At 49.3% G+C, this 23,292-nt stretch overlaps 1 protein-coding gene across 2 annotated transcripts in view; it reads right to left on the minus strand.

Annotated features, from left to right (window-relative positions):
- LOC138521761 (E3 ubiquitin-protein ligase TRIM17-like) overlaps nucleotides 1-23,292 on the minus strand; it is an 870,777-nt gene that overhangs the window by 141,786 nt on the left and 705,699 nt on the right. For both annotated transcript variants that reach the window (XM_069634825.1, XM_069634826.1), the window contains 2 exons: nucleotides 3,495-3,569; nucleotides 2,999-3,175 (listed from right to left, as the gene is read on the minus strand). In XM_069634825.1, coding sequence (XP_069490926.1) covers nucleotides 2,999-3,175; nucleotides 3,495-3,569 — 252 coding nt within the window. The remainder of the gene's footprint in view (nucleotides 1-2,998; nucleotides 3,176-3,494; nucleotides 3,570-23,292) is intronic.

Consider the following 23,292-nt stretch of genomic DNA (forward strand, 5'->3'; position numbering starts at 1 on the left):
CGCGACGAAGAGAGATATCCACAACGAACTGTGATAAGAAAGAAGAAGGACGACGAGAAACGTGCCGGGACCGGTTCCAGACTCCTCCTGCACCACCACCGCTGAGAATGAGTCAATTATAAAGACTGTAAGCTTAAGAAAAACGCATGGTAAAAAGAATTGTATGCTAGTACTGACAATAATAATGTGCTTTATGAGCGTGGTAGCACCAATATCGACAGCCCTAAAATTATGGTGGGTGGAAACAATACACCCATTAGAAATGTTTTTACCAATAATTAATATATCCACTACTGAGAGCCCGGTTCAGGTGATCACTTATATCGATGACTATTCCCCCACGATCTTTGAAGCAATACAGAAAATGCACGTCCTAAGCTCTGAACTCCCTACTGGAGAAGGGAGCTGGGGAATAGGATCTTGGTTTTGGGGAATACTACGTTCTTGGGGATAGAAGTTGATCTCAATATTATTTATTTATTTATTTATTTATTCAAATTTGTTGAGCGCACATCAGCCCAGAAGCATCGTGGCGCTTGTTACAGACATCTTAGTTGCAAAGGAAACCGTAGTTACAAGCAGTACATAAGTTACAGAGGAAATACAGAGGAAATATATACAATAGCAAGGCAGTATATTTACATGGCTTCCTGAGAGTTTGCTAATTATTTTGTAGTGGTGTTTGGAATATTCCTAACGTGCTGTTGTTGTATACATTGTTTACCCATAGTTTGCGCTGAGGTAACTGAGGGATGTACAGAAGGATGTATGCATATGATGACAAAGAAGAAACAACCTCATTATCAAACTGACCCAGACCCAAATGAGATGAGAGCAGTAAAAGAGTTAATGGCAATAGATATTGATGAAGACGATGATGTCTACGATAGCATGCAAAATTCAGACATAAGTACTTCAGATTCATCATCACTAGAGGAGGTTTCAATAAATAGATGAGACGTTTGGCATACGGCCAAAGGAGGGTTTGCCAGTCTAGAAAAATGGATACCTCTACTTTGTGACCGCGAACGTATTTTGGTGGCCTTGGGCCAACCGTCTCATGCACGAAATGACAGAATATAGGTTTTCGAGTTTGCCAATGAACGGCCATTTTGATGTATGAGAATCGCCATTTTGTTTTCTAACCATTGCTCATTGCTTTCTGTTCCTATTGCTTCGCAGTATATTTTCCGCTTGCACTGCTCGACTGTAAAACATTGTTGTCTGTATGTGAAAAGGACAAGGCCGCAGGGCCGAGAGGATAACAAGAGTTCGTTGAAACACAAACGTAGGCAGCGCCAGGAAGAATGTCCGGCTCCCTCCCGAATGTAGCCTTGAAGCAGAGCTGCAGGGCATTTAATCATTTCGCAGCTGCCAGCCAGTCTCGTTATATGGTAAAATATGTTAGAATAATACCACTAAAGCCTTGAATTATGCTTTTCTTACGGTCCCCCTTTGCTGAGCTCGCTAGAGCGTGTCGGCTCCCAGGACGCAAATACCACCTAATAGATAGCAAGGTCCGGAATGCAACTCTTCCCCCCGTATGTAGCTCGCTTGCAAGAACAGAAGCGCTGTGTTCTATTCAACAACTGAAAGATGCCTTCGCCCTCACAAATTGCAAATTGTTACTAGAATAGATGTTTGAAGGTGTCATAGTAGTCGGAGATGTCCATCATCACACCAAGTTCAAAGAAACCCAATAAAGGGGGTTGTTAAACATGTCATAGCTGATTGTTTGATATGCATTTTGTATATATGTAACTGATATACGTAATTCACTCTCTTGCGTCCCTCGAGGTCTAGAGATACACGTCACGGAGCGTGAGACCGAGTTGGCCAACTGAGACTTTTGCTTTGCAATAAACCCTAGCTTTGGGAATACAACCTTGTGCCTGGCGTATCTATCATGTGTGGTGACTCGCCTTGTTACCATAGACGTCAGGGTCCCCTAGGGGCCCCTTTTCACCCTCCCCCCCAATCATTTTTCTAAACCAGTTGTAAACAGCATGCACAAAAGGTGGTGGCTTCAGGAAAAATGACCAATCCCCCAAAAAAACAAGAAAGGTAGAATACTTCTCTAGGAGTGACCTGGACGGACACAGTCCAAAAAAGAGATGCTTTAAATCAAGATGATTTCCCAATCCTGTCAATCAGCATGAAAAGCAAGAAGGAGGTCTGATGGTTAGTGACGCCATACTTATACATGAGTGGCATGCACAAGAATGGCTGCAGTTTGTGGGCCCTATTGAATAATTTCTAAGAAACATGCAGCCCTGTGACTATGTGACAAACTGTGAGATGCTTCTCAGGACATTGCTGCGGCATTGAAGCCAATTCCCAATAAGTTGGGATGGAAGTAGAGTACAACATCAGATTAACAGGTGGGCACATGGAAGAACAAAATAGCACAGGCATGTGCTATTAGGTAATGCATGGGTTTTTACATCTCAACCCACTTGCGTTTGCACAGTGTCCAAGCCATCCACAATTCACTGTGGGCACTCCATGGGAAGAGGAGTGTGCTGTGTATGTCATTGCCTTTGGAGATACCCAGGGTACCCTCTTTTTACAGCCCATGAAGTCGACCCAAGTATCATACCTTTTTGTCGGAAAGTGCTGCCAACATGGAATTCTTAACAACAATTGCTGGGGCTGCTCTGTACACTGTTATTCAATCCAGAAGGCCAACGCTTGAACACAACTTCATATCTGCCATAGGCTAAAAGCAACATGGCATACACTGCAAGCATCAGTGGGATCTCCACCATTATCAGTGGGATCTCCACCAATTTTTGAACCTCGATCACCTCTGAACTGACACCCCGGTGTTCAGTTGTCTTTCCCAAGGTGTCACTTCAACTTTTTTGTTCTAGTCCCCAAGTCTTTTGGGCCACGAGCCAGAAGAACACACTGAGTCCCATTAGGCTTTCATACTTCTAGATGCTTTGGGGGAAAGGCAGGTGTAAAGATGAGCCATGACAGTGACAAAGCAACTTACCATGCACAGCTGTGCATTCCTTCGTATGTCGCACTTGTTGGTCCACAGGGGAAACTTCAGAGACAGCAGCTAGATTCTCAAAATATGCAACACTCTCGTTTTCCCACATGTCCCCATGTGACCACTCTGGTGTCTCATGATTTTTCTCTCTGCACTGATGCGGCTCATGTGCGTCACCTGCAAAATTAAGCACACAAACAGAGATATCCTTTGACCACTAGTCACATAATCCAATACATTAGCCCTTCCCATACACTGTGTGGTATTGCCAACTTGGAATTCGTGGAGGAAGTTGGCCTACCAGTGGCACAGTTGTCTCTGTACTGATGGTAGTCACGTGCCTACAAACACCTTCTACCTACTGACCAGGTTATTAATTGGCCTCATAAGAAAATAACATGTTTCACCTTCTTGGACTACAAGACTGGAGTTATGCTGAAGAAAAATAAGCAATGTAATTTAACAACATAGTTGAGAGAGATAGAACATCACTTACTGTCTATCTCTGTAGGCTGCAACTGTGTACAATCTGGGGACATACTTCCAACACTACTGCCAGTGGATGAACAACCTGCAGACAGAGGAACAGACAGGTACATTTACACACAAGCAACTCTCAAAACAAATATTAAGTCCGATGAATAGGGAATTGTACATCCTCGCCTCTTCTGTGCTATGATCTGTAGTGGAGGTGGAAGCTTGACATAAGGATGAAAATCTAGCCAAAAATGTTTTAGGTTAATCCAACTAAGCACCACACTAGAGGTGGATGTCCAAGGCATGCTGTTTCCAAAAAGCATGTAGCCTAGCTCACATAGCAGCTTTACAAATAACATCAACTCAGACAAGCAATCCAACTGCATGCTTTTGTATTCCCTGTGGGAAGTGATAGCAACAACACCTTCCAAGCAACACCACCTTTCAAAGGTTTTTTCTTTAAGAATTGCATGCAAAGTAAACAATACAAGCCTGACTTTTGCATAAATCCTTTTCCCAGTCCAAAACGTTACGCATTGTGATGACTACTGTACTCCAAGTTCATAGTCTCCTTTTCCACCATACTTGCTGATGGCATCTCTATGGAGATTGGACCAATACTCTGTCGCAGCAGTAAACAGAAACAGTGCTGGGTGGGATCCATAGTCGCTTTCTGCCATACTTGCTGTTGTCATCCCAATGGGGGTTGGACCAAAGCAGTCTGCACAGCAGTAAGCAGAAACAAGTGCTGGGGCACAAAGTGTGGATTACACCCATGCCCCAGAACCACTATCTCACGCACTCCGGGCACCCAGGTTTACTGTAATGACTTCTGTACTTCAAGTCCATAGTCACCTTTCTGCCATACTTGCTGATCTTATCCCTATGGGGATTGGACCAAAGCACGTTGCATCGCAGCAAACAGAAACCAGTGGTGGGGCACAATGCGCAGTCTACAACCATGCGCCAGCACCACCAACTCACGCGTTCCAGGCTCCCAGCAGTCAATCTCTTTTGTAGCAAGTGCTAACATAGGACCTTATTAGTGGGAATGGTGGGGCATATGGAGGAAAGAAGAATATGGACTAAACTACAGTAGCCACTATACTGAGTTAACTATAGTTAGTTAAATGAAGCATATGTGGGCATATCTTTCTGCGGCATTAGTATCTATTATGCTTATCGGAAAATTCCCTGCAATTGAAGTTACAATCCTTCAATAATTTTGACAATACGTTGTATACATGCAAACCTAGAAACCAACATCATAATGTCTAAAATGCCCCACAATGAAGCTTTTGCTTCTCTGGCATTCGGATTGGTTTTTACTCCAACTCCTAACAGCTCTGCTAGTCTTGTACCTCCACCCCATGTGTCTCTTCAGATTCTAAGCACCAGAGACTTACCCAAACATAACTCCCGGGAAGGACTGAGTGTCACATATGAATCTATAAAATATACTGATTCTGTGGAGATATGATTACAAGTAATCTTATCTTCCCCAACACTGGTTTATCTTGTATAGATTCACCTGCGGATTTGAATGAAACACAGAGTAGAAAGAAATATGTACCTGGGAAGTGGGAGAGAGGTTGGTCTCATTGAGAGAGGTTTTTCGTGGACGACCGGGCCCTGCAGAGCATCCAACCTTGCACTTTATCAAGTCAATAATTTTAGCAGAACACTGTCATGGACCTCAAGGTTGCTGCTTGTCCCAACCTCTGCTCTCCCACTTTAAGTGCTTTGTTACAAGTGGAGGGAACCACAATCAAGCACCCAATTCCTGCCATACCCTATGGCCAGTGCTCTTTCATTTTCTCTATAGGACTACAAATCCCAAACTCTCTGCAGCAAAAAATGAAAGACCGAAAAAACACAAGCGAGAGATGCTGTGAAACACACAGAGCCTGCAGGGAACAGCTTACTGTGCGCCGGCAACACATAGACTCCCTGCGGTCAGACAATAACTTTACGCAAATTAACAGCTTGTCAAACAGTCGGCACTGAATGTAAACAAACCACATTAGGGAAAAGGGATGGGGCTTAAATCTTTCTAAGCCGTTCATCTGTGTGGCCGAGTCCCTTGAGAAAAGGAAGGTGCAAATAGGTATCTAGGGGCAAGTGAGCACTTCAGCCAATGGAAAGGGTGGGAGGGTAGTGCGAACAAAGAAAAGAGCACTTTTTAAAGAAAAGGAAGGAGATGTTGTGTGTGGGTCGTTCAGGTGATGTCAGGTGAAGAGGAGGTGGACAAAGAGACCAGGTGATGGACGAATGGCGAAACAGAGTGTGGAGGAGACTGTGGGAAAGATTGTTACAGGTGAGGTATAGGCTGTAAGAGTGATAGCTGGGGATAAGAGTGCATGCATGGTAGTTGGGGAGAGTGAGTGAGGGTTAGAGAGTTGGAGAATAAGTGGGTGAGAGTGAGATAAATAGATATGAGAATGAATGGGGGACTGTAAGTGGGAAGAGAGGATAGCAGGGTAGAGTGTAGAGTACATATGAGAGTGGAGAGTAGAGTGGAGAGGCGATTGGAAAGTTCAGTGAAGAGGAGAGCTGAGTGTAAAGGGGCAAGAAGAGAAAGGCAGAATAGACAAGAGCTTTTTTTGTTTCGTTTTTTTTTAAACACACTTTTTTGCATTTTAGTAGACAAAACACAAAGCCACACACCTCAAAACAGTTTACGTCCAGCAGGGCACAGTTCAGCCCACTCACAAGGCATCACGCCAGCAACAGATGATCCCCCACTCCGTGTTCCTTTTTCACCTCCTCCCTGCGGGTTTTATGACATACCTTTTGTCCCTCCGAGCCTAAAGGGTATTGGTTACCTCCAGTGTTCTGCTTAAGGGCTCAGGTGCAGTACTTTCCAGCCTCAGGGGCCACACGTTTGTCTGTCAGGTGCAAGAGTTACGTTTGTTGTACAATGAAGTCCAATGAAGTTCCTTAAGACCAGCTTTCCCGTTCCCTTGTTGCAAACAGGTCCCTTCTTCCTTGTGTACCTCCCCCATGCCATACCTGCGATTGTCCCGTATTTCTGCCAATGTGCAGGATTACAGCCATAAACCTACGGGGGAAGTGCATCAGATGGGGGGAACATCCCCTATACTAATGCATCCCAAGCATTCACAATCAAACCCCCTTCTTTCGACTCGCATTGCGCTGCCCTGCACTAGGCGGCAGATTCAGCCAAAGCCCATCTCCCTAAGTCTGCCAGCCAAGCTTCGATTCTGGGTCCCTCAGATGACCTCCACGCCATAGCGATCCTCTGTTTAGCTAATATGCGCATAAGGTCCTTCATGCATGTGAGGTGTCTCGCATGCTTCCCACTCCCACTACCCACACTGGTTGCCACCCTCTGCCAATAACTGGGCAGGACCTAAACTTCGAAATTCTGTGGGGGGGTCAGGTGGGCCCTATGCAGTACATACAGCTGGATAAGCTTAAATCTTGAATTTCTGGATACCTGCCTAGTATACATCAGTGCTTGCAACCATTGCACATCCGTGAACATTCTCCCAACATCCGCCTCCCACTTCTCTCGCACTCTGAGCTCTGGTGCACTATAAGCAGACAACAGAAATTCGTGTAGTCTGGAAATCGTGTGTCCGTCATCACCTACACCATACAGATTCTCCAGCACCTGATCTCCTTCTGTGCCCCCGGGAAGTCTGCCCAGCTGTCTTGAATGTTCCTGACCAGAGTCAGGTGCATTAGAAATTGTCCCCCATGTATGTCGGTACTTTCCATTAATGTTTCGAAGTACACCATTTTCCCATCTGCCTGTAAGATTCCCTTTGTGGCTATTCCGTGAGACTCGCAGTTCCTTCTTATCTGTAATGCAGGATGTGTGGGAGTATGGGTCCCTGAAACCCACCAGCCTCCATACCCTGCGCCATATTGTCTTACCCAGTTGCAGGAGCCAGGGCGCCGCCCTGACACCTTAGTTCACCACCCACAGAACCTCTTTTAGGTAGTATCACCCTATTGCCTGCTGCAGGAGCCTTGAGTCCAGAATAGCTTCGTCCGCCAGCCAGCTAGTCACAAACTGCAACTGGCCTACCAGGTAATACAGCTAAAAATTAGGCAGCCGTATTTCACCCCGTTCGTAATCTCCCTGCACGGCATGCAGCGCAATCCTACACCTACCGCTTCCCCACAGGAATGTTTGCACCTTTCAATCCAAATCTACAAAGAACCTTTAGTAAATATCATAGGAGATATTTATGAAGTGATATAGCAGGCAGGGTAGTACCACCATCTTAAGCAGGGCAGCCCTCCCCATCACCGAAAGGGGCAGTCGCTGCCAAAACGACATTGACCGGATGATGCCATCCAGGACCCTTTGCGTGTTGTGTTTGTGGGCCATGGCTGCATCATGCATGACACTTACCCCTAAATACCGAAAAGCCTCTGTGCCACCTCAACCCCAGGTCAGGTATATTGTCTTGGCTCAGTCCAGCAAGGCCTGTGAGTCTTCTCTGTGCTTATAGAGATACTGGAGAGCTCCCCGAACCGGTCTATTATGTCCAGAATGTGCAACAAGTTCTCACTTGGCGAGTGTACATAAACCAGCATGTCATTTGCATACATTGAGACTAGATGTTGGACTACATTCACCATCATCGCGCCTCCTCATAGTCTTTGTGCAAAAGAGCCGCCTTGGGGCTCCAGGGCTAGGATGAATAGCATTGGTGATAGCGGACAGCCGTTTAGTGCCCTTTTGGAGCTCCCACTCCCCAGATATCTGTCTTCCTGTCTGCACTCTAACCTGGGGTCATGTGTATAGCAGCTATACACATCTGCAGAACCTTTTCCCTATTCCAAATTGCTTTAGCATTGCGTGCAGCCAATCCATCTAACAGAATCAAACACTTTAATCTCATCTAGGGAGGCTACTGCGCAGTCTATCCCTAAGCTTTTGGTGCCGTCCATCACATGATGGAGTCACCGCAGGTTCCAAGCAGTGCTCCTGTATGGTACGTACCCTGCCTGATCGACATGTATCAGTTCTCCAATCACTCCCTTTGCTCCCTTTAGTCTATTTTCTAGTAAGGCAGTGAGAATCTTGTAATCCTGATTAATCATGGAAAGATGCCTATAGGAGCCGCAGTACGAAGCAAGCTTACCCGGTTTAAGTATTGGTACAATCACGGACTCCCGCATTCTCCGAGGAAGTCGGTCCATCTCCCATGCCTCCTCATAGCTTTCAAGACGCTTCAGTGAAGGTGCCGCAGCAAAGGCTTTGTAGAACTCTCCCAGTAGGCCAACCAGCCCATCAGTCTTACCTGTTGGCAGTGCCTGTATTACCGACAGGATCTCGTCCACCGTGAGCGGGGCATCCAAGATGTATGCTCCCGCCTCATCCAGTTGGGGCAACCCTATTTCAGCCAAAGCCTCTGTGATCTCCCCCTCGTTTCCTTCCGGTCCCGCTGAGTACAGTGTCTTGTAATACCTCATTTATTTCACAACGTCCCCCTCCTTATTCCATATGGCAGATATCATTTCCTTGGGTTCTTCTCTGTTACACAACCACACCAACAGTCTGCCAGGTTTATCCCTCTCTGCGTGCACGCTCTGGGTGTATTTGACAAAGTCAAATTTGCAGAGACGTTCCCATTTTTTGATGCATTTTTGATGCAAGGCAAGTAGATGCCCCTCAATCTCTCTCCCCGTGTCCCATTTCCCCTCAAGCAACTCAATTTCCACCTCTGTCCTCTCCAGGGCTTCTAGTATTTCCCCTTTCAGCCCCCCATCTTGCCAATTGCTGCTCCCCTCATAGCCGTCTTAAAGACGTCCCACAGAGTGCTACTTTCTGCGACGCTGCACGTGTTTGTTTCAAAATATTCCTCTATTTTCTCTTCAGGGTAGTCCCTGAAGACCCCATCTTGCAGAGCCTCAACTCAGAGTTGCCAGGTCAGAATAAGTGACCTAGAGAAGGATTTCCGGCAGGTAGCAATCAGTGGGACATGATCAGAGAGGACCCTGGCCCTGTACTCCACTTATATAAACTCCCCAACTGTGTCCTCCCCTGCAAAAAAGTAATCCAGGTGAGTGTGAACCCCAGAAGGTGCCGCGTAGTGTGAGTATCCCCTCAAATCCCCATGAAGTCACCTTTATACATCCACTAGTCTGAGGTTTTGCAGTGCAGCGCAAAGGCTCTTGCAGGAGGGAGTTAAAGAACATTGTAGCATCCCTATTAGGTGCATATGTGTTAATAATACACACCTGCCTGATTTCAATGAACCTCTGTATCAATGCCATCCTGTCCTCATCATCACGCTTAACTCCAACAATTGGAAGCGGACTGTTGGTACAATCCATGTCTGGAGTCCCCTTGCATACTCTGGAAAAGGGGAACCGTACATCTTTCCCCCCATTTCTTGTCAATCACACTCTGTCAATCTGCGGTTAAATGTGTCTCTTCCAGTAATGCGATATGTATCCCTTTTCTTTTCAGATAGGCATGCACCCTGAGTCTCTTAACAAAACTATTAAGACCTCTGATATTCCATGTAACTATTGTCAGATCGCTAGCCATCATGTTTCGCTCTACCAGGTTTCTGCAGTTCCCACCAACCTCCCACTGTCTCTAATATAACCCCTCAGTCATCTGCGCCTCTCGCAAATCTAGCACCAGTAACTCCTGTATGCCCATGTCACCCTCTTGTGTCAAACCCACCACCTGTCAAGCAGCTAGCACCCACTGAGCATTCAGTAGCCTGTACGTGTTGCCCTTCCATGCCTACCAAACAACTTCCTAACACACAAACAACTGAAACTGTCCCACCTCTCAAAAGATGGTGAAAACAGACCAACCTTGGAGTGTAACTTCCCCATTCCCCCCCAACCAAAAACCAACAGCCCCGTAGCATGACTTGCGTTCGGGCTCTGCTGTCTTCCCCGCCCCCCTCCCGCCCCACCTGGGAGACACACAGCAGGATGATGCTCTAAAACGGGCATCCGAAACTAAATGTCCACCGGGGTGTCGCAGCAGCCAGCACAGCAACCGCTCGCGCCCGCAGAACAGGTTCCTCAATCTTCAAGCGTCCAATTCCTGCATATAGCTTCCCATCTATTGCCTTATGCTTTCATGGGGTAAATGTCCCGCCACTTCCTTGCTTAGATCGGCCAGGGGGCGTTATTTCTCCTTTCCGGGAGCTGCGCGATCCCATGAGCATCCATCCAGGAGTGTGCTACATCAGTGTCTTCGAAGAAATGGGACTTTCCATTATGGATCACCTTGAGCTTCGCCGAGTATATTAGCATGTATTTTACTCGTGCCCTTCACAAAAATTCCTTCGTAGGACTGAACATGGCTCTCCACTTCTGCACCAGCACTGTGTAGTCCGGGTAAATGACGAGCTTCACTGATGCACGTACAATGCTCCCCCCCTCTCTAGAGAAGGCTAGCATCCACTCTCTGTCTTTATAAATCTGTGCGCTTATCCACTGTAAAGCCCTGAGTTAACATCTCCGGGCCCACTTCCTGTAGTAGCAGGTGGTCAACTAACTTCCTTCCTTGCCTTCAGGTAGCCCATGGAACCTTATGTTATTCCTCCTAGCCCTCCCTTCTGTGTCTTCCACTTGGTTCTCCAGAATGTGCACCCTGACATCTAGCTCGGACATCTGTGCTTGGGTGGAAGCCACATTGGATATATTTTCTTGCACCTGCATTTCTACAGTTCCTATCCGCTCTGACAGGGTCTGTACATGCTGCCTCAATAGCCCCACATCCACAATGACTGCATCCACCTTTTGTTCCAGACATGCCTTTAGTGATGCAATAGCTGCAGGATGGGATTCTCTTCTCCGGACTCTGTTTGTGAGGCTACTGCGCACCCCTCAGTGGCCAGGGATGGCCTCGTCTCATTCTATGCATCTCTCTTAACAAACGCCTCAATATGTGTTTGTTTAGCCTTGCCTCAATGATGTTTGTCAGGCATGTATGCGGGTCAGCCCCTCCATAGGCCGGCAGTCTACCAGCAGTTCACTGCAGTGGCACACCTTAGGAGCAGCTTTAACCATGGATGCAGGGCAGACCTCCTTCAGATACTGATGCTGTTCCTCTCCGGGTCCAGGAGTGTCTTGTGCTCTGCACCCCATAGTCACAAAAGAAAAAAAGCAATAGTGCCACAAACCGCAGCCATTCATGTGTGGGCCACTCACGTATAAGTATGGCGTCACCAACCACCAGACCTTCTTCCCTAGAAAGGAGCAAATTTCTCTGCTGATGGTCCGGATACCACATCTTGCTATAGTTCAAGCCCCAGGCAAGGTCTGCCGCAGGCACCCTCTACGTCTGTGATCTGCTCTGCTTTCACCAGGAGTAGGCGAGCCCTCAGCCTTAAGGCCCCCAGATGTTTGCTCCCAGTCTGGGTGCTCAGGCGGCAGGGCCCGAGACACAACCCCCAGTGTACTGGGCAAATCCAGCCCGTGATTAAGCGCCAGTCTTGGGGACCCGAATTCTAAGGTTCCTAAATATCTGGCTTCTAGCAGCTTGCACCTGCCCTGCCCAGAGATCCACCTTACTCACACTAATGCCTCAGCAGGTCTCTGCAACGCTGTTGCCGTTCCGTGGCGGGGGCCTTCCACGCTTAATTGTCCATCCTCCGCTGCTCCAATGGGGTCGGCTCGCCGGTGCATGTGCTGGAAGTGTGCGAGCCTGCCGGGCCCTCCGCTCAAGGGCCGACAGGAATTTGCTCCAGGCCTGGATGTTTCTGGGGCAGGGCCTGGGGCACAACCTCAAGCGAGTTGTTGTTTTTTAACACAAACTGCAGGTTTAGACTGGCCATCCCTGCAGTCCCTCTGCACTCCCGCTCAGGCAACTCAGTATCAAAGTACCAGCGGTCTGCTGCGGCCCCTCCCAGCGGCCTGTCTTGCTCTTGCCAGTTTCTTTGCGGGGTCCCACCCGCCCTCCGCCGCATACCTTCCTTCCCTCGGGGGGGGGGGTGGCGAGGGGGAGTAGTTGTCACCAGCCCTGCCGCGGCTCGGGGGGATTCTGGTCCAATGCTCCAGCGCTCACTGACCCTTACACGGGGCGCTGCGTCTTCTAGTGACAGCCCTCCATGCTATCTTATGGAGTCTCCCTATCTGTCTTTTCTGCTGGAGGCCTCCGGTCGGTGTGCGTTACAGACCAGACTTTGCCATTTGGGTGTTGGAGAATGTATGTACGGTTCTGAGGACAGTGTGGAACAGATACAAACGTAACTCCCAGGGTAAGAGGCTATACAGCCCTGACCTCCCCCTGGGGTTCGATTGCAAATTGTGGACCTTGGTGAAAGATATAGGTTTCCCCAGGCTACAGAATGGAGGATGCCACACAGTGGGAGATTTGTTTGGAAGAGGGCCGTTTGCTCACGTTCGAGCAATGGAGGGAGAAATATGTGATGCATTGGGGATCCTTCCTATTGTATGCACAGGTGGTGAAGAAGATAGCAGCTATGTGGGAGAGGATTCTGGAGGAGTCGGAAACAGACCCGGAGTTACATGCTCTATTGATAGTGGAAGGGCCAAGGGGGGGGGGACCAGCACATGTTTATATGGGGTCTCTGAGAGGGAGAATTGAGGTTAGATATGAAGGTCAAGGGGAAGTGGGAGAGAGATATATGGGAGGAAATAGTGGAGAGCACATGGATTAGGATTTGGGAACAGGTAAAGAAATTATCTAGAAACGCACGTTTCCAGCTGATCCAATACAACCTTTTGCCCAGGGTCTACATGCCCCATTCGAGGCTGCATTCCATGGTCCGCGGGCCCCTTACACCTGTCCTAGATGTGGAGAAAATTCTGCAGGTTTTTGACGCATGGTGTGGGGTTGCCCAGTGATCACGGCATTCTGGAGTACGGTGATGGACAAGATCAATGCACTGGTGTGAGGGAGATATGGGGAGATATGGGTGTATGCCAGCTATTTTGCTTGCTCGGGCTGCTACCGGGGAAAAAAAAGAGGTACAGGACCCAAGAGAAAAATAGCCCCGTTTTTATTAATACTAGCCAAACGGTGGATTGCGATATCATGGAAACATCCCACGGGACCGGATAGGCAAGCATGGGTTAGAGACGTGCAGAGGTGGGGATTTGCAGAGATTTCTGTATTGAAAGCACAGATGCAGGTGGAGGAGAAGGGGCAGGGATGGACGGGTGACCAATTCTTAATGTTTTGACATCAACACTGGATCTAAAGCCGCCCTGATCAAGGTGAGGAAGGATGTTGAGACATAAAGGTTAAAACGTGGGACTTATGGGAGCCTGCAAGGCAGAGAAAGCAGAACAGAGGGAGGGGAACTGAGGAATACGGTTCGCCATCTATGCTGAGATATGCATTGCAAAGTCGGAATAATGCCCCGTTAATTATTGATGGTACAGGCAATTTTGAGGATGTGAACAAGATAGAAAGTGAAAGGAATGAGGGCAGGGTTTGGACCCAATGCTGGTGAAAAAAGGAAAGCAATTCTCATGCTGTAATGTTTGTAAATGTTAACAACGACACAGTCATGTTATCTGTAACTGTTCTATTGCACCATGAAACTAATAAAAAAACAGGTTTATTTTTTTTAAGTTGGCCAAAGAAGAAGAGAAACACAGTCGGGTACCCAAACCAAGAGAGTGATAGGAGTCATCATCATCATAGCAGTACTTGGCAGGAAAGTGAACCAATCAGGCCCAACCAAAGAAGAAGAGAAGCTAGGGTCATATAGCGTATTAACACTCAGAGTTGGGTGTTGTAAGTGTGAAACCTAATGAAGAGACCAGGGCAAGGGAGTCATTCCCCTGGTTGTAAGAGATTGTTTTATAACTACCAGGAGAAGGGAGTCATTCTGGTTACTTGGACTAGGAAGAAGGTCCAACAGGCTTTGCGAAGGGAGTCATTCCCCTGTTTTTTTTTTAGACAGAACCCATGCGCCAGGTCAAGGGAGGCATCTCCTGCCCCACCAAGAAAGTATTATTTAGAACTTTGTGGCCTAGGAATGGAGTCATTCCCCTGGGCTACTTGAGACTGCATGTCAGGAGAAGTGAGGCATTTGTCTGGCCTACAAAGTATACATTGTTAGGAACTTTGTGACCTGGGGAGGGGAGTCATTACCACAGGCTATCTAAGACTGAACGTCAGGAGAAGGAAGGCATTCTCCTGTCCCACAAAGGAAGCATTGTGTGGAACTTTGACCATAACCCAGGAGAAGGGAGACATTATTGCTTTATTCTGCAGTTTCAAGTAAGGTTTTCTTGACATGGGACGATGGACACTTTTACGTTAACAGACATCCTGAGAGTCACCTTAGATCTTTAGTTGAAGCAGGGAAACCCCTCTTAGGAATAGGGAAAGATAGGATTTATCTTGCTTTATTATTTAATAAAAGTCTTTAGCCCCAAACATGCCACATTTGTGTCGGAGTTCTTCTTTCGCACCTTTACAATACATATACACTTTATGATATTATGTTTTGTTGGTATTTGGCTGCATTTGTGTTATTTATTATGGTATAAGGAAGGTACCAGGTGTTTTTATCTGACAGCATTTGGACTTAATCGATTCTAGTCGTTCTTTTTAAATTGTTAGTATTATGTCGAAAAGGAAGACAACAAATTAGACCTCTCCTGATGGGAAAAGCAGGAAACCAGCAAAATGAAGGGCCCCAGTTGAAGATGCCAACCTGCTTACTAACAAAATGAAGATTATTTTAATTGATTTATACAAGAATGAACTTGATAAAATACAGTGGAGAAATCCAGTAAGAAAGGCTGTAAGAAAGAAGTTACTCCCATGAAACCGCTTTATGTAGTACCTCTAATAAACTGGACAAAAAATAAGACTACAGGTACTCAGACTACTTTACCTTTTAAAATAATAGGGAAATTCTCTAACCCTGCTCCCCCTTCGTCAGACCCCTACTTGTGTTAAATGACCCGCCCACTTTTGCAAGAGGGCAGAAAACATTATTCTTTTGGGGCGGAATGTTGTAGGACAGGTAGTGATGATTATTTCCCTTTTCTGCCCTCAGTCAGTAGTGAGACGTGTAATACCACTGAGGCTGTGCCATGTTGTGAGCCGCAAACAGATGATAGTGGGGAACGGGTCCTGTGGACGAGTGAGGGTGATGTGATCTATCTCCCGTCTATACCTTGCACAAATAGATTTCATCTACTTGCTGGTAGTTTAGATACTACTGACAAAATGTCAGAAATACAGGCTTAAAACATAAGTAATACATATTCTGAGATATCTATCCCTCCAACCCAGTTGGTATCAGGAGGGGGCGGTATCTCAGAATACTGACTCTAACAGTAGAGCCTTGAGTGATTGCTATGGTCGTATTCTTTTGAAGAAAGATATTGACTGCATTAAAAAGGGTGTTCTTATATTACAGGATACAATATCTGAGCTAAAGAGGGAACTTGGTTTATCACGTGAAGATAATCACTCACGGGGCCCAGTGGTCAATACAGAGTATAAGGCACCGATACTGCTCCGCTAGTGGTAGTTCAGACTAGGGACCCTGCTACAACTAAAGGGCTCATATTGCCAACACCAGCAGTCAGGAGTAAAGATGTAGGGTAGCCTATGCTCCCTCAAAACTATAGAAATATTCCAACAAGGTGTACTGATCCACTGCTGACTGTGATTGAGAGACAAGCCCAGAAATCCACTGACCCTACATTTTATAACAGGGGTCCTACTTTAGGAACACATTACATTTATCTTTCAAGCAGAGTACCTATGTTGCTTCTACCACAGAGCCGAAACTACACTTTTCATGCAATACGGATGGTCTGAATACTGTATTTTTGACCGGTGTCTGTAAACTTGCCAGCTTTTGCAAACAAGGATTTGTTAAAGAATAAGTGTAGTCCTTGGCAGAGACATGTAAGAGGCTGCTAATCGGTGGTAAGATCGGACATTAGCAAAGACACTAGAATCAGAGACCCCATGGAAGCTACTGGGACACAACCAGGCTACTTTTACCAAGACCCATTGCGAAAGAACTATCAATATTAGATTTCAGAGGTTTACCCCCTGCCCATTCCTCTATCAAATTAGGAAGATTAATCTTTTTGTTAGAGAAGATCAGCCAGGTCAAGGGAGGGGTTCTATTACAATAAATACTAAAGGCCCTTTAGATAGGAGACCAGATAATTTATGATGTATCTCCCCCCAGCAGTACTCCCGGTTTGCCCAGGCATCAGTAATAATGGGTAATGGTATGGCCTCCTCTTTAAAATTTCTCAGTTGCAATATAGCTGACCTTCAATCCAAAATGGATTACCACAATTGGCATCGATTTTTGGATGATTTCAATGTTATTAGCCTGTAGGAAACCTGGCTGGACGGGGATCCTGTCAAGCCTGGATATGCTACTTATACAGTGCCAGCCTTGAGGGAGGAACAGGGAAGACCAAAAGGAGGACTCTTAACATGGGTAAGAATTGACACAAATATTAGAGTACAGGTCATCAATTTGAAATGTATGTCCCGATGTACAAATCCAAAATAATTTTCTTCCCGATGGCCTTCAGATTATACTGTTAAATGTGTATTTATGGTATTATGGTGTGCCCTCAGCAACTACTGCAATCTCTTCTCTTATGTATTGGTTGGATTTTCATTAAGTATCTAGCTCTCAGAATAGTGCAGAGATAATTATGGCAAATGGGGATTTGAATGGCAAACTTGAACCCCAGAAGTGGCACGAGGATCTTCTGGAAGTACAGGATGAGTTGTGGGGGATCCAGAGGTCTTCAGCATTGAGGCCAAGAACATACTATGGTCACTGTTAAGATGGAATTCTGAACTCTGGCCTGGTGGGCAGAGGTTCAGAAGGCCAGCCTAGTTTCTTGGAACAGGGAAACCTCTGGACAAGCCAGACCAATGAAGGTAGCTACGACAGGCGGTCAAGACTAAGGAGGTCATTACGACTTTGGAGGCAGCCATGGTGCTGTTAGCACCATGGCTGCCTCCAAAGTCGTGTCCGGGTTCTCAGAATGGGGACTTAACGGGTCATTCCAACCTTGGAGGACCCGGTAAGTCCCCATTCTGAAATCCATTCCCCATTCCCATTAGAGCCCCCATGGGATGGCCAAAGGACAGGACAAAGAACCTCGTGGCATGGCCATTTTGGAGCCAGGCCACCTATTCATGGCAAACGCAGTAAGCGCGGTTAAAATAGCAGGAAAGGGTTAAAATTACATGAAAAGATAAGCTGCCACCAGCCCTGTCCATGACACATCTGCACATCTCCCAAAAAGTCCTACAAGAGTATCTGCGGTCTTTGAAAATGACTAGGAGACCCAAGTGCACTGTAGTGTAAGGTACTATGTGCACTTGTTACATGTTGCAGAAAAGTTGCACCATTAGAAAAGGACTAAGGGAAACAAAGGCCTTCATTACGACCTCGGTGGTAGCCATGCTGCTATTGGCGGCATGGCTGCCGCCGAAATCGCGTCCGGGTCCGGGTCCACAGAATGGGGAATTACCGGGCCATTCAGAGTTCGGAAGGCGCAGTAATTCCTCCCTCCAAGGACCCGGACCCGGTCCTTCCCCATTCCCATTTCAGCCCCCATAGGACTGAATGGGAATGGGAGAGGGAGCAAACAACGGGCCATTACGAGTTGGACCGTTGTTTGCTCCCTCTTCCCCTCGCGGGACCCGGTAAGCACGCCTGGTTTGACCAGGCATTACTTACCGGGTCCCGCGAGGGGACCTCGTAATGAGGTGGTACGGGGTTAACGGCGCCGGCATCTATTACAGCGCCGTTAACCCTGTACCGCCAGGGTCGTAATGAGGCCCAAAGTCTCCCAGTACTGACTGTCTTAAGGGCATGTCAGTTTCCCCATAAAAGTGAGCAAAAGCCCAGAGGAGTGCAGCAGAAGGCTGTGCTCCCCTGGCAAAGTTAGACTAAGGTGTTTAAACGGCAGCAAAAAGTTTGGGGGTGTACAACTGGAGGGAAAATTACATATAAAATGAAATCTTTCCTAAAAGTCACGCTCAGGAGTTGGCAACTCTTTTTGCAGAAAGAAGTCTAGGGACATTAAATTGGTGTCTAGAAGGTGATAGTTGGCCAAACCTACATTTGCAACAGAGAAAGTAGCTAGTCTATTTATAATTTGGTCAGTGTCTGTTTTTGGCATCTATTTAGGTCATTGCATGTTTTAGAACGCCCAGAAAGGACCATAATGGGGTGGCCACCAAGGGGCGCGGAGATGCAGTAAGGAACAAGTTACTTACCTGTAACTGTTGTTCTCCGGCATGGGTCTGGCATGGATTCACATGCTCATGAATATTCCCCGTCGTCAGGCTGGGAATCCTCGGTAAAGAAAAAAAAAACAGTATCAGTTTCGTTTCTGATCTGTCTTTCGTAGTAATAACCAATCACTGGTCTCTGCGTCATACTGACCACAGCCAATGACTGCCCTCTACCTAAGCACCGCCTCTGGCAGCCATCTTCAGATTTGGAAGCACGTGAAGTGGCAGTATGACCAAGTGAAGAGCCGCAGAGGGGTAGGCGGGAGGGTTTGCATGTGAATCCATGCCAGACCCATGCCGGAGAACAACAGTTACAGGTAAGTAACTTGTTCCTTCTCCAGCATGGGGTCTGGCATGGATTCACATGCTCATGAATAAAGAATACATAGCAGTACACACATGCACAACCACGGGAGGTGGCAAAGGCTCAACATTAAGCATTACATCAAACTCAACATCAAGCAATCTTACCTCCTCACCAGGCTCACCTCAGGCGAACAGGTTGCGCAGGACTGCTTGGCCAACCCTGGACTCCTCCCTGGAATCCCGGTCGACGCAGTAGAATTTCGTGAAGGTGTGCGTCGACCTCCACGTAGCAGCCCTGCATATGTCCAGCAGGGGCACACCAGAAAGGAACGCCGTGGTAGCTGCGATCGCTCTGGTGGAATGGGCTCTCGGACGGCCAGGCAGCGGTCGGTTTGCCAACCGATGACAGTACATGATACAGCCGGAGAGCCATCTGGAAATGGAAGCCTTCGAGAGAGCCTTCCCCTGATTGACAGGTCCAAAGTTCACAAAGAGTTGTGACATCTTCCGAAAACACTTCGTGCGGTCCACGTAGAACTTCAGCGCTCTAGCCACATCCAGCGAGTGCAAAGTCCTCTCAGCCGGCGACGAAGGCGACGGGAAGAACACAGGCAACACCAAGGGTTCGTTGAGATGGAAGTCCGACGGTACCTTGGGCATGAAGGAGGGGTGCGTCCTGAGCACTACCCTCGTGTCGTGAAAATTCAAGTACGGGGCCTTGCAGAAAAGGGCCTGGCTCTCTCCCACCCGTCGTGCGGAGGTGATGGCCACAAGAAACGCTGTTTTCCACGACAGAAACTTCAACGGGGCCGAGTGCAGAGGCTCGAACGGAGGTCCCATGAGCTTGGTCAGCACCACGTTGAGCTCCCACGCCGGGGCCGGCGCCTTCACCGGCGGGAACGATCTGAACAGTCCCTTCATGAACTCTTTCACCAGACGATGAGACCACAAGGACTTCCGGCCCGTGGTTCTGGTGTATCGGGAGATCGCAGCAAGATGAATCTTGATGGACGCGTGTGCCAGTCCAGCTTTGGCCAGCGTCAGCAGGTACGGCAGTACCTGGGGAGCCGTAATCCGTAGAGGGTTAATCTTCTGTGCGTGGCACCAGACAGAGAACCTCTTCCATTTGTGTCCGTAGCATTTAAGAGTCGAGGACGCCCTGGCCTTTGCAAGAACCTCTCTGCAGTCGGCCGGTATGTCGTATCCTCCAAACTCTAGCGCTGCAGGAGCCAGGCCTGCAAGTTCAGCGATTTCGGGTCGTGGTGGAGGATGGCGCCTCCTTCCCTGGAGAGTAGATCCGCGTCCACCGGCAGCTTGATTGGCGGGGACGCTGACAAGTCCAGAAGGTCCGGGAACCATATCTGCCTCGGCCACGTAGGTGCGACGAGGATCATCCTGCACCGTGACCTCTTGAGCTGGTTGACGAGCCGGATTAGCAGTGGCAAAGGAGGGAACGCGTAGAGGAACAGGCCCTCCCAGCGGAACGAGAAGGCATCGCCCATGCTCCTCGCCTGGGGAAACCTGCTGGCGAACCTCCGGCACTTGGAGTTCGTCGCCGTCGCGAACAGGTCGATCTGGGGTGTGCCCCACCGTCGGAAGAGGCGATCCACTAGATCCTGCCGTAGTTCCCACTCGTGGCACGAGCGCAGCTCCCTGCTGGGTGAGTCGGCGATGGTGTTTTTTATCCCTGCCAGATGAAACGGCACCAGAAACATCCTTTGGGCGACGGACCAATGCCACAGGTCCTGCGCCTCCTTGGACAGCGCTGGAGACCTGGTTCCGCCCTGTTTCCTGATGTAAAACATGGTGGTGGTGTTGTCGGTGAAGATCCTCACCACCTTGCCCTTGAGGGACAGAAGGAAGGACCTGAGGGCCCAGAACACTGCAAGGAGCTCCAGGACGTTGATATGGAGGAACTTCTCCGTCGGGAGCCAAAGGCCTCTCGCGTGCAGATTTTCGGTGTGCGCTCCCCACCCTTCCAGGGAGGCATCCGTGGTCACTGTCTCCTGGTGGTCTGGGGTCTGGAAGTCCATGCCCGCCGTCAGATGCGCGCGGTTGCCCCACCACCGGACCGCTCGGCGGAAACTCTCATCGAGTGTGATCCTCTCCTCGAAGCCGCCCGTCGTTTGGATCCAGCGCGCGTCCAGGAACTCCTGCAACGGGCGCATCCGGAGCCTGCACATGGGAATGAGGTAGATGCAAGAAGACATCATTCCGAGGAGGGACTTGATGGACCTCACCTTGGCCGCCTCGGAAACCAACATCCGCTGTACCGTGCCCAGGATGGACCTGGTCCTTTCCTCCGACGGGGAGGCCAGAAGGGACACTGTGTCGAGCTTCGCTCCCAGAAACAGTGCGTTTTGCGCAGGTACCAGGTGGGACTTGGCGTAGTTCACGGAGAATCCCAGGTCTGTGAGAAGTTGGACGGTCCTTGCCGTGTGCTCCACGGCGAGCTCCCACGTCTTGGCTCGGATGAGCCAGTCGTCCAGGTAGGGGTAGACGTGGATCCCCTCGCGGCGCAGCTGCGCCGCCACCGGTGCAAGGCACTTGGTGAATACCCTGGGTGCCGACCCTAGTCCGAAGGGGAGGGCTTTGAACTGGTAGTGACGCCCTTGGACCACAAACCTGAGGAATTTTCGGTGCCCCTTTAGGATGGGAATATGGAAGTAGGCATCCTCCAAATCCAACGACGACAGGAAGTCTCCTTCCTCCAGCTGCCCCAGGACGTGCTGGAGGGTGACCATCCGGAACTTCTGCGCCTTGATGATCTTGTTCAGACGTCGCAGGTCTAGGATCGGGCGCCATCCTCCCGTCTTCTTCTTCACGAGGAAGTATCTCGAGTAAACTCCGGAGCCCCGAAGCCTCTTTGGGACGAGTTCGATGACGCCCTTCCTGAGCATCGCCTTTACCTCCAGGAGAAGCTGAGGGACGTGAAGCTCTTTCCTGGCCACGGGGGGGACGCGCGGGCACCTTCTTTGAAACTCGAGCGCGTGGCCCCGGGCTAAGGCGTCCAGCACCCAACGGTCGGTGGAGATGGACTCCCACACGCTGACGAAGCTCGCCAGCCGGCCTCCCACCGGGGTGCTTCGGTGGGGGCCCGACCCCACGGCCGGTTCAATCCTGTTTCGACGAGGCTTTGCCGCCTTGACCTCCTTGGCGACGACGGCGGGGTCCGCCAGACTTGCCTCGTCCTCTGTAGGCCTCCTGAGACGACGAGCGGGCCGCTTGACGGTAGGTGGAGAAACCGCCGCCGGAACCTTTGGAGGCGCCCTTGCCTCCGCTGCTCCGAAAGGGCGTCCGTCGTTGCTGCAGAACCCCAAGGGCCCGGGCCGTCTCAGTGTCCGCTTTAATGGCCTGAAGGGAATCGTCCACTGTTTTCCCAAACAGGTTGTTCCCATCGAACGGCATGTCCAGGACTCTGGTCTGTACGTCTTGACGGAAGTCCGTAGCCTTGAGCCATCCACGCCGCCTAAGGCACACGCCGTTGCCCAACTGGCGAAACCCAGTGTCGGAGATGTCCGTCGCAATAGTGATGGCGTGGTCCGACGCCACCTCGCCTTCCTGTAGGATCTCCAGGGCATCCGCCCTCTTGTCGTCCGGTAGGAAGTCCAGCAGGGGAGCCAGTTTGTACCATAGCTCCCTGTCGTAGCGGGCCACGATAGCCAAGGCGTTGGCCGCTTTAATCGTCGTCGCTGCAGACGAGATGACCCTGCGTCCCATAGCGTCCAATTTCTTTCCCTCGCCGTCCGGTGGGGAAGTCGATGTGGAGGCCGCACCCCCCTGCTTTCTTCCTGGCCGCCGCGGAGACGACGGAGTCCGGGGTAGGCTGCGCCCGGAGGCACAGGGGGGCCGCGTCCGGGACCCGGTACTTCTTCTCGTACCGGTCTCTTCTAGCTGGCGTCGTGGAAGGGTTCTTGAGGAGGGCGAGGCCCTTATCCCAAATGTCGTCCAGTAGAGGCACCGCGAGGACCGTCTTCCTCTTGGCCTCGCGCCGTTGATAAAGGAATCCTTCCTTTTTCTTCTCCTCAGGGCAGAGTTGGAAAAGCTCGGATGCCCTGGCGATCATGGAGTGGAACGATCCAATCTCGTCGGGCGGAGAAGCCCTGGTGGGAGGTGACGACGGTAGATCCTCGTCATATACCTTGTCGTCCGTACCCGTCGCTGCCGTGTCAGTCCCCGTATCATCCCCTCGGGTGGACGGGGAGGAGGGCTGGACGGGGCGCGACGGCTGAAAAGGAGGTGGAGGGTGAATCCTTCTTTTCTTGGGCGGGGGAGC

The sequence above is a fragment of the Ambystoma mexicanum genome, chromosome 13 (genome assembly GCF_040938575.1).
Source record: "Ambystoma mexicanum isolate Mex_15411 chromosome 13, UKY_AmexF1_1, whole genome shotgun sequence".
NCBI classification, from domain to species: Eukaryota; Metazoa; Chordata; class Amphibia; order Caudata; family Ambystomatidae; genus Ambystoma; species Ambystoma mexicanum.